The sequence below is a fragment of the Colobus angolensis genome, unplaced genomic scaffold (genome assembly GCF_000951035.1).
Source record: "Colobus angolensis palliatus isolate OR3802 unplaced genomic scaffold, Cang.pa_1.0 Scaffold217, whole genome shotgun sequence".
Lineage (NCBI taxonomy): Eukaryota > Metazoa > Chordata > Mammalia > Primates > Cercopithecidae > Colobus > Colobus angolensis.
Genome location: NW_012115344.1, coordinates 3,602,062 through 3,613,624, shown reverse-complemented (window position 1 = coordinate 3,613,624; position 11,563 = coordinate 3,602,062). Strand labels below are relative to the sequence as shown.

Sequence of the window (11,563 nt, the reverse complement as noted above, 5' to 3'; positions counted from 1 at the left end):
CATTATTTAGGTATATATATATATATATATTTTAACATTCCAAATAAATGGATTTGGTTTATCCTTTTTCATTTCTTATTTCTAATTTTATTACATTACGATAAGAGAATGCTGCTTTCCATGCCAGCAATTTTTTGGAATTTGTTGATATTTTCTCTGTGGCTCCGTATGTTGTCAATTTTTTTCAGTGCTGTGTATGACTTAAAACAGAATGTATCAGGTGCAGTGAGGTCTTTAAGCCATTAGGTAAAAGGCTTTAATTGTATGGTTCATAACTCAAGTTCTGTAGTCCACAACCTGATCACTATTCCTCATCCTCACCCCTAGATGACCCAATAACATTGACAATGATATTAAAATACAAATTTTATTTTTTCATTTAAGTCACTGAGAGCTAACTTTCCTTCTGTTACCAGAAATGTTACAATGTAACAAACAGGCAAACTTCTCATGAATTTTAAACACAGTTTAAACACAGTTCAATTTAAAATTTTAGTCTCATATCCAACTCAAACATTTATTTCCCCCATCCATCTAGTTCAGAATTAACCTGTGGCTGGTGGACACCAGTGGAGAAGGCAGGTGGTTTCTTTTTACAACCCTCCCCTCTCTCCAATGCTTCTGGGCCTCCCTTCCTCCTCAGGTTGGTTGCAATGTCTAATGAGGGATGGTATAGGTTCTTCTTTGGAGACTTCTCCAGGGAAATACTCTACTGCACAGTTTGCTGACATAGGCCATGTGTCCTGTAGTTGACTTCTTGGACTCTCTTGGGTAGAGTCCCATTATACTGGCTCAAGCCTGGTTACTTCCTACGGTGTCCTCTTGGTTTATAGGAAAGTCATGCATATGCATCCTTGACACACCAAATTCTAGTGGTATACATAGTTCCCACTACCTTCTCTCTTTGTTCTAACATTTGGGACTTCAAACTCTGGAGAAGTATGTCAAACCTTTGGGCAGGATACTTATGTCCTATTATCCCCAGTCCTGGGGTTTAATCAGACACTAAGAGTCTAAAGAAAAATGTCCACTCCACATCTCATTACTCTTTCATTTTCTTTCCCTTATTATAACTTCTGTAATATATCATGGGATTGGAATATCCTTGGCCAGGATGTTCTAATGAGTTTACCAATTTTATATATTTAGATATGAAGGAAGTGTTGTCATATAGCAAAGGGCCTAACTACCTCCTTTGGCCTGTTGTGACAGGATACTGACCCTATACATCATTTAACCACTGTAGGCATTATTTATCTTTTTAAACCAGGGAACTATCACTTGTTCTAAATAATTCAAGCTTTGGGAAGCATCAAATGAAATGATCAAAATGAAATCTGTTTATACAGTGTAAGTTAAAGATATCCATAACTATTTTAAACATTGCATTTGGTATCATGACTCTCTAAATAAGGTTTATTCTTCCAGAAAATCATGGACAAAAATTATCCTGTAAGAAAATGAAAACATCATGTCATCTGTGCCAATTCCAATTTTAGGAAGAGTACTTATTAGGGCTTTGATTATTCTTTGATGTTCTCTGTTGTCAAAGTGAAGTAACCTAAATGATGTTATGCTTACATCCTGGAATGAAAGGAGGAATGAGAATCTTCTATTATTGTTTTTCTAAAAATTATATTTTTTATTTCTTAATACAACAGAATATATCCATATATATCATCAAGGATGAATTTTCCTCTCATTTGGCTTAATGAAATATCTGGGAGTTATGAAAAAATTCCTTTGCTGCTCTTGTTGCCATAAACCTTGTGTTATCAGTGTTACACAGACCATGGCTAGCCATTTAATGCCATGAATTATGGCATATAATTTGAATTGAGAGCTTTGTTCCTATCAAAGGTAAAAATGCTTCTGGAGTGAGTGAGGAAGGCTTTGAAGCAGTGAGTGAGAGAGTTTCCCCTGTAATATCATTGGGCTCTGACAGCAGGACCTTGAAGAGGAGGGTTTTAATCCTGTCTGCCACTATGTGACAGGCGAGTCACCTGATCTTTTTTTTTTTTTTTTCAGTCAGTCTCTATAGCCCAGGCTGGAGTGCAGTGGCACCATCTCAGCTTACTGCAACCTCTGCCTCCTGGGTTTAAGTGATTCTCCTGCCTCAGTTTCCTGAGAAGTTACAACTACAGGCACGTGCCACCAGGCGCCCAGCTAATTTTTGTATTTTTAATAGACAGGGTTTCACCATGTTGGCCAGGCTGGTCTCGAACTCCTGACCTCAAGTGATCCACCCGCCTCGGCCTCCCAGAAGTGCTGAGATTACAGAGGTGAGCCGCAGAGACTGGCCCTGATCTCTTTGAACTCGGTTCCCTCATCTGTAAGCCAACGACTTGGGCTGGATAATCCATATGTCCTTTAAGCCAAGATATTCAGGACTTGTAAATAATCCTGACTTTGCGAAGTAAGATATTGTGCGGTGCCTGCAGAATCAGGCAATTCCAAGGCCATTATAAGGCAAAACAAAGCTCAGATTTGATGAGAGAAAATTTCTTTTCAAGGACTTCTTCCGAAGCATAAATATAAGGCAGATAACGTCAACACAGGAGAAAGGCAGTCTATGCAATGTAAAATTCCCTGTTAACTTCTGGGATCACTGTTACATCCTATTGAACGAATGGGACTCAGGTAGGCAGGCCATTTGACTACAACACCCGAAATTAAGTGCTTGGTATTTCTTGGGTACTCTGGCATTGTTAGGGACGATCACATATGTTAACTCATTTTATACTTAAAGCAACTTGAAGACTTCAAGAAACGGAGATGGAGATTTTGCGGCTTGCCCAAGTCCCACAGCTAGTGAGTGCAGAGGATTTTAAACTCAAGTTGTGCGCCTAGTGCAGGTTCCAGAACCTCAGAAACCTCCGTGGGGCTTTATGAAACATAAGGACGTAGGCCGCTAGTAACAATAGCTAACGTGAGGGCCAGGCTCCCTGCTGCATGCTGTATGCTGCATGCTGTAGTCCCATTTTCTTGGTTAGCCCTTAGAACAACCTTGTGACTGCTAGGTACTGCTAGGTACTGTGAGGTACTGCTAGTACTTGTTTACTCTTTGAAGGGAGGGGTAGGCTCTGAGACCCGCGAGTTGAGCTGCAGGGGGGTGAGTGTTACGCTACCAGGATGATGAGGGTCTGTGTAAATTTTGGGGAAGGGAAGTGGTGTGTTGTCTCCCAGTTTCGGTTCTTTGAAGGGAGAGAGGGGCCTCTCCAGCTGTGGTCTCCAGGTACAGTCGGTCTCTGATCTTCGAGGCTTTGTGCCATTTCGCGTCCAGGGATCTTTATGTCCCAATTAGCGTGCAAGGTTCTTGCCTCCAGTTGTATGTACTGAGGCGGCGGGAAGGAGCACTGAAGGAGGGCTCAGACCGCAAAGCCTCCCAGCCTGTAGCTATTCTCGGCGGCTGCGCTACCGCAGCCGCGATGCCGGACTTCCAGCGGGTGCTGGCGCAGACTCCTAGTTCTCCTGCAGCCGGCAGCGGCGCCGGGAGAGCGCTCAGCTGACCTGGGGGCGGGGCCGGGGCGGGACCTAAAGCCTCGGCTCCTTCCGAGTGGGTGAGTGGGTTCCCCGCCGGTCTCTTTGCAGCGCTGCCTTTCGATCCTTCCACATCTCTGTGTCGCGAGCTCCCAAGATGCGCCTCCACTTGATCCTGCTGCTCGCGCTGTGCAGTACAGGCAGCACCGCCGCGGCGCTTAGCTACAGCTTGCGGGGAAACTGGAGTATCTGCAATGGGAACGGCTCGCTGGAGCTGCCCGGCGCGGTACCAGGCTGCGTGCACAGCGCCTTGTTCCAGCAGGGCCTGATCCAGGTACGGCATGCGGCCGACCCGTAGCGAGCCTGCGCCCGACTTCCTCTGGGTACTGAGAGGGGCCCAGGAACCACCTGGCAGCCCCCAGCTCTGGGCCATTCTTGTCGGTTTGGCAGTAACTTCCCCTTTGCATCTTGTGATCTGAGCCGGGAAATGCCCAGGCTATGGGGTACGGGCTTGACGGAGACTGAACGACGGACCCATGTTGGGACATCAGTAACTCTGGAAAGCGGAAGTTTAGATAGAGGAACAGTGTTGCTACTAGCAGTTTATTTACTGCAGTCGTTCTCGACTGAAGCGTGTATACAAAGGGCATGCTGTCACTGACAAGCATAAGGTCGGGAATTACTGTCTTTACTATCTGCACGCTACAGGGGACAACAGCGTTTTGCTAAGTAAAGGTTAACTCTATTGAGTAATGTCTCGGTTTTTTATTTTCGCTTTTAAGCGTCAGGGAGTCAGATTTGGGATTGATGCAGCACAGACGCTGTGGAGAATGACCTACAAGAGTAAAGTTGGGTTTGTCAGTGCCTGTGTGGCTAATAATGGGTAAATAATTTTTAAGGCTAACTTGGTGATGAACAAAGGTGCTGTTTCCTCTCAGGGCGTGTGTGTGTGTGTGTGTGTGTGTGTGTGTGTGTGTATCTCAGTGGAGTCTCCAATTTACAGACTACTTCTGGGGGACGTTTTCCTGTTTGGCTGCCTCTGCGCATAGGTTTGCAAACTGACTTCCATCCTCCAACTGCTTTTGCTGTACCCTCTTGCACAGCGTTCCCACGTGTTGCCTTTACATGGGGCAAGATGTGCTTGTAATTGATCTACTTGTGGGATGCATACATTGTCCAATCCTCATAACAACTCTATATAGTAAGTGTTCATATCTGAATTTTATGGATAATATGGAATTATGGAACACAGAGAAATTAGGAAGGTGACCAATATCATACAGCAACTAAATGGAAAGAAATGGAATTCTAATCCAGGTCAACTCCATAGCCTGGTCTCTATACTATGTGGTATGCTTACTTTGGTTTTTTGAAAAATCATGTGTTTTTGAAGCACTGTGGTTGACTTTCAGGAGCACCATTCTAAGTTTATTTCCATGACAAGGTGGTCACCTGCAGTTATGCAAAATTTCTGACGTGGTACTTAGTCATTTTTTTTTTTTTTCCTGAGATGTGCATCAGAAAGGAGGTGAAAGTTGTAAATGACATTGACCATTGTCCAATGTATTTTTATAGTAAATCATTCCCAAACTTTAGTACTTTATTTTTAGTTGACAAACTACTTGTGATATAGAACACAGTTGACCACAGTATACTCTGAGTCTTCACTTATATCTGCTTTGAGAATGCCTCTGTTTATTTTGTAGGGTTCCTCCTTGCCTCATTTTACTGAAATAATTAAGCCAATGGGTGCTGGTATGTTGGCTCAAGCCGGTTATTCCAGAGCATTGGGATGCCAAGGTGGGAGGATCTGTTGAATCCAGTAGTTCAAGACCAGTGTGGCCAACACAGAAAGAGTCTATGAGGCTGAGGTGGGAAAATTTCTTGAGGACAAGAGTTCAAGACCAGCATGGCCTAGAGATTCTATCTCTACCAAAATAAATAGTAAGTAAGTAAATAAATAAATAAATAAAATTAAGCCAATGGGAAATAAAGAGTAAGTCAGTAAGTCAGTCAGTCAGATTATTGTGCCATATTACAGAGCTAAGAAACAATGTTTGGTTACTACAGATACTTAATGAAAATGAATTTGCTCATAGTATGAAATAACTTCCTCATAGGAACAATTTGAAGAGATTTCTTAAATCTCTTCATAAATTCTTAGAAAAACCTTGAGGTTTCAGTCAGGTGGATATGGGTCTCATATGGCAGTGGGATGAGAAATGAGAAAGCTTTTGGGGCTTAAGAAACACAAGGCCTATTGAAAATAATCATCAGGCTGGGCACAGTGGCTCATGCCTGTAATCCCAGCACTTTGGGAGGCAGAGGTAGGTGGAGTTTAAGACCAGTCTGGGCAATCTGGCGAGACCCTGTCTCTATAAAAAATTAAAAAATTAACTGGGTGTGGTGGCATGCACCTGTGGTCCTAACTACTAGGGAGGCTGAGGTGGGAGGATTTCTTGAGCCCAGGAGGTTGAGGCTGCAGTGAAACGTGATCTGTACTCCAACCTGGGCAACAGAGTGGCACCCTGTCTCAAAAAAAAAAAAAAAAGACCAGTAAAGAAATAATCGTCAACATCAGATCAGTATCGTTATTTGGTAATGTGAGACTGTTATCCCACCTGCTTTATTGTAACATCCCTTTTTGGTGTTGACATCAGGAAATAGTCTATGGTTTATAGTAGACAGTGGGCCAAATATTGTGTTTGGGTAAGAACTTGAAACATACATTGGTGATATCATTCATTTTACTTATTCACCTAGTTAATTATCTCATATTTATTTCGTACCTCTGATGTGGCAGGCACTATTCTAAGTACCTGAAATCGAGTGGTAAAGAAAACAAAGTCCTTTCCCTAATGGACATTCTAGTGTTCTAGTGGAGGAGATAGACACATACCAAATTCATAAATAATGTTATGGCAGGTGACGCATTGAAGAAAAATTGAGCAGGTTAAAGGAAGAGACAGTGAAGGCTGGTTGGAAAGCATTGCTATTTTTAAAAAAGTGGTTCAAGATAGGTATTTTGATGAGGTGACTTTTAAACAAAAAGACCTGTTTGAAAAGGTCACTTTTAAGGAGAAGTGCATTTCCAGCAAAGAAGAAAAACACAGGAGTGGGGAAGAGAGAGGCCCTGAGGCAGGAATGAGCTTGACAAGTTTCAGGAATAGTCAGCAGGCCAGTGTGACCTGTTCACAGGTCACAGAGACCTGTGAACAGAGGGAAGGAGAGGAGTTCAAAGCCTAGGGCAGATCATGAAGGGCTGTGAGCCATAGGAAGCACTTTGCCTTTTATTCTCTATGTGATGGGAAGTTATTGGGGACTTTGAGCTTAGAGTAGCATGATTAGATTTGCCTTTTTCAAGGTCACTCTGTTGTGTGAAGGCTGAAGTGCAGGAGAGTGGAAGCCTGGAGACCAACCAGGGGACTATTGCTGGTCTATGGGCAAGAGATGACTTCTGGCTTGGACCAGCATGGTAGCAGTGAAATGGTGAGAATGGTTGTGAGAACACATTTTGAATGACAAAACAACAGGATTTCTTCAGTTGGATTTGTAAATGGATTGGGAGAGAGAAGGGGGAGGTGCAGGAAAATACCAGGATTTTTTATCTGAGCTGGTTAAATGAAATTTGTATTTAGTGAGAGATTCTGTGGCTAGTCTTGGCTATCTTGGCTATTTCATAGGTGACTCTCTGGGTTTTCTGTGAGGAATCTAAACCTTTGGTTTCTTAGAGAGACTTTTGGGTTCTCTGTGAAAAGTTATTCCTTCAGTCTGCTATTATTATTATTATTTTTTTGAGATGGAGTTTCGCTCTTATTGCCCAGGCTGGAATACAATGACACGATCTCGGCTTACCGCAACCTCTGCCTCCTGGGTTCAAGCGATTCTCCTGCCTCAGTCTCCCAAGTAGCTGGGATTACAGGCATACGCCACCACGCCTGGCTAATTTTGTACTTCTAGTAGAGACGAGGTTTCTCCATGTTGGTCAGGCTGGTCTTGAACTCCCGACCTCAAATGATCTGCCTGCCTCTTCCTCCCAAAGTGCTGCGATTACAGGCATGAGCCACCATGCCCAGCCCTCAGCCTGCTATTATGCCACAGAGTATAATAGACGTTAGGAATAAAAAAAGAAATTGAGAGTGAGACTACAGTTCTTATTTTGTGGGAGGCCACATTTAGTGAGGCAGAAAACTAATTAATTTCCATATGATACATTAAGTGTATAGATAAAGGGACCCTTGTTAGGAATGTTCTGAGCTTTTCTGTGGAATTTCTCACTGGTGTAAGTTTTGAAGCAGTTTTTTTTTGGTTTTTTTTTTTTTAAATAGTCTCTGTATACCAACATTAAAATACATAGATAAGTAAGAAGAAGGTTGGAAACATCACTTCCAGAGATGACCACTATTTTTTTTTTTTTTGACAGCTGTTCATGTGGCTAATGCCCCCAACAGTTTTATTTATTTATTTATTTTTATTTTTTATTTTTTCCCTTTTTTTAAAATTATACTCTAAGTTCTAGGGTACATGTGCACAACATGCAGGTTTGTTACATATGTATACATGTGCCACGTTGGTGTGCTGCACCCATTAACTCATCATTTACATTAGGTATATCTCCTAATGCTATCCCTTCCTGCTCCCCCCACCTCATGACAGGCCCCGGTATGTGATATTTCCCACCCTGTGTCCAAGGGTTCTCATTGTTCAATTCCCACCTATGAGTGAGAACATGCGGTGTTTGGTTTTCTGTCCTTGTGATAGTTTGCTCAGAATGATGGTTTCTAGCTTCATCCATGTCCCTACAAAGGATATGAACTCATCCTTTTTTATGGCTGCATAGTATTCCATGGTGTATATGTGCCACATTTTCTTAATCCAGTCTGTCACAGATGGACATTTGGGTTGATTCCAAATCTGCTATTGTGAATAGTGCCGCAATAAACATACGTGTGCATGTGTCTTTATAGCAGCATGATTAATAATCCTTTGGGTATATACCCAGTGTGGAATGGCTGGGTCAAATGGTATTTCTAGTTCTAGATCCTTGAGGAATCGCCGTACTGTTTTCCACAGTGGTTGAACTAGTTTACAGTCCCACCAACAGTGTAAAAGTGTTCTTATTTCTCCTCATCCTCTCCAGCACCTGTTGTTCCCTGACTTTTTAATGATTGCCATTCCAACTGGTGTGAGATGGTATCTCATTGTGGTTTTGATTTGCATTTCTCTGATGACCAGTGATGATGAGCATCTTTTCATGTGTCTGTTGGCTGCATAAATGTCTTCTTTTGAGAAGTGTCTGTTCATATCCTTTGCCCAGTTTTTGATGGGGTTGTTTGTTTTTTTCTTGTAAAATTGTTTCAGTTCTTTGTAGGTTCTGGATATTAGCCCTCTGTCAGATGAGTAGATTGCAAAAATGTTCTCCCATTCTGTAGGTTGCCTGTTCACTCTGATGGTAGTTTCTTTTGCTGTGCAGAAGCTCTTTAGTTTAATTAGATCCCATTTGTCAATTTTGGCTTTTGTTGCCATTGCTTTTGGTGTTTTAGTCATGAAGTCCTTGCCCATGCCTATGTCCTGAATGGTATTGCCTAGGTTTTCTTCTAGGGTTTTTATGGTTTTAGATCTAACATTTAAGTCTTTAATCCATCTTGAATTAATTTTTGTATAAGGTATAAGGAAGGGATCCAGTTTCCGCTTTCTACATATGGCTAGCCAATTTTCCCAGCACCATTTATTAAATAGGGAATCCTTTCCCCATTTCTTGTTTTTGTCAGCTTTGTCAAAGATCAGATGGTTGTAGATGTGTGGTATTATTTCTGAGGGCTCTGTTCTGTTCCATTGGTCTATATCTCTGTTTTGGTACCAGTACCATGCTGTTTTGGTTACTGTAGCCTTGTAGTATAGTTTGAAGACAGGTAGCATGATGCCTCCAGCTTTGTTCTTTTTGCTTAGGATTGTCTTGGCAATGTGGGCTCTTTTTTGTTTCCATATGAACTTGAAAGTAGTTTTTTCCAATTCTGTGAAGAAAGTCATTGGTAGCTTGATGGGGATGGCATTGAATCTATAAATTACCTTGGGCAATATGGCCATTTTCACAGTATTGATTCTTCCTATCCAGAAGCGTGGAATGTTCTTCCATTTGTTTGTGTCATCTTTTATTTCATTGAGCAGGATAACCACTATTAAAATAAAAAAAAATTCAGTGTATCCATTCTAATTTTTTAAATGCATACACATTTATAAGTATTTAAATATACAACTTAACAACTCTTTCACATTTAATATTTTGTGATGCTCTTACCTGCAGTAAACAGGTTTCTATAAACCATGTTTAGTGACTTTTTAAAAATTCTGTTATATACACTTACCATCACTTATAATCTATTACTTATTGTTGGATAGTTAAATCTGACTCCATTTTTTTTCTGTTTTTTTGATGAGGATCCTTTTAACTAAATTTTACTGTGTGTCTTTGTTTTCTTATACAAATATTTAAAAGTTAAATAGCTGATTCATAGGATATGTACTTTTTTTAGTCATTTAGTATGTGCTTCTAAGTTGCTTTTCATAAACATTGTACCAGTTGTACACTGCCACCATTATTTTATCAGAGCGTTTGTCTTAGGTGCTAGATTTCAATATTATTTAAGAAACAAATCAAAATCAATTTATTTTCTAGTAAGGTCAAATATATATGTTTATTTCATGTGTTTATTGGTGATGTGGGCATTTCTAATTCATCTTCTTTATCTGTTTTTCTTTTGGCTGTTTATCTTTAATGGCAATTTTTTTTTTTTTTTTTTTGAGACAGAGTCTCACTCTGTCACCCAGGTTGGAGCGAAGTGGCATCATCTTCCTCACTGCATTCTCTGCCTCCCAGGTTCAAGCGATTCTCATGGTCTCACTGTGTTGCTCAAGCTGGTCTTGAACTCCTGAGCTCAGGCAATCTGCCCACCTTGGCCTCCCAAAGTGCTGGGATTACAGGTGTGAGCCACCATGGCTGGCCTCTTTAATACAGATTTATAAGGCCCCTTTGTTATTATATATTTTCAAAAATTCAAATTCAAAATAAATCCCCAAATGTCCCATTTATTAATGAAGTATTTTGTCATATGGATGTTGTAAAGCTATGTATGTTGAAATCTTTTGTTTTTCTTTTATGGTTGTTTCTTTGGTAGTTTGCTTAAAAATAATTCCTCTCAGCTATCTTTATGGTTCCTGTATTTAAAATTTTGATTCATTTGAGGTTTTTTTCCAAATAGTTAATTGGAGAAATTGATTTGAACAATTTCTCTCTTGTCCACTGATATATTACTTTTATCATGCACTAAATTCCCATATACTGATATAATATTGTTTTCCTTCTCTTTTAATCTTTAAAAAGGTTAAAAGATTAAAATTCTTTTAAAAATATATATTTATTTAATGTTCATTGGATAAAAGCAATACAGAAAATGTAAAGAAGGAAGAAAAACCAATAAAACACATAATATAAAGCAGATATAAAAGTCTTTACCACTGTAAAATTGCTAGTGTTTATCTTTCCACATTGTTTTCTAAGTATATATAGACAAATATAATAACATAAAAATGAAATCATCACCTAAGGTGGTTTTGTTAGCTGCTTTAACATTTAAAACATATCATGAATATATTTGTCTGTATCTGTAAATATAGATCCAGAATTATTTCAAATAGCTTCATAGACCCCATTATAAAGATGTGTTCTTATTCAAAATCTACACTTAAAAATAAAAATTATAAGTATATAAATATACACATATACTAAAAAGTGGTAGGCATCAGATACTTAGTACTTTTTCTGTAAATTTTATTATTACCTTATATTCTTCATATGCAATTGGGACAAATGGCCAGAGAAATATATATTTTAGATGTGTAAATTTATTAACTATAAAGTATAAGAGTACATCATAGTAGCTATACATGTGATTAATAAGCTAGTCACAATCATTCTTTTCATTTTATAAACACAAACTATTGTATTATAAATACAAAATAAGAAAAAGATAGTTAAATGTTAGCTGTTATGAAGAGTGAAAACATTATATAAACTTCAAACGGT

The 11,563-nt window shown here is 39.7% G+C and overlaps 1 protein-coding gene across 2 annotated transcripts in view; it reads left to right on the top strand.

Moving 5' to 3' along the window:
- The first annotated feature begins 3,503 nt into the window (after positions 1 to 3,503).
- MANBA (mannosidase, beta A, lysosomal) overlaps positions 3,504 to 11,563 on the top strand; it is a 149,051-nt gene continuing 140,991 nt past the window's right edge. The window contains exon 1 of one of the 2 annotated variants that reach the window (XM_011943217.1): positions 3,504 to 3,814. In XM_011943217.1, coding sequence (XP_011798607.1) covers positions 3,638 to 3,814 — 177 coding nt within the window. In that variant the 5' untranslated portion in view covers positions 3,504 to 3,637. The remainder of the gene's footprint in view (positions 3,815 to 11,563) is intronic. The other variant, XM_011943218.1, reaches the window with a different exon arrangement.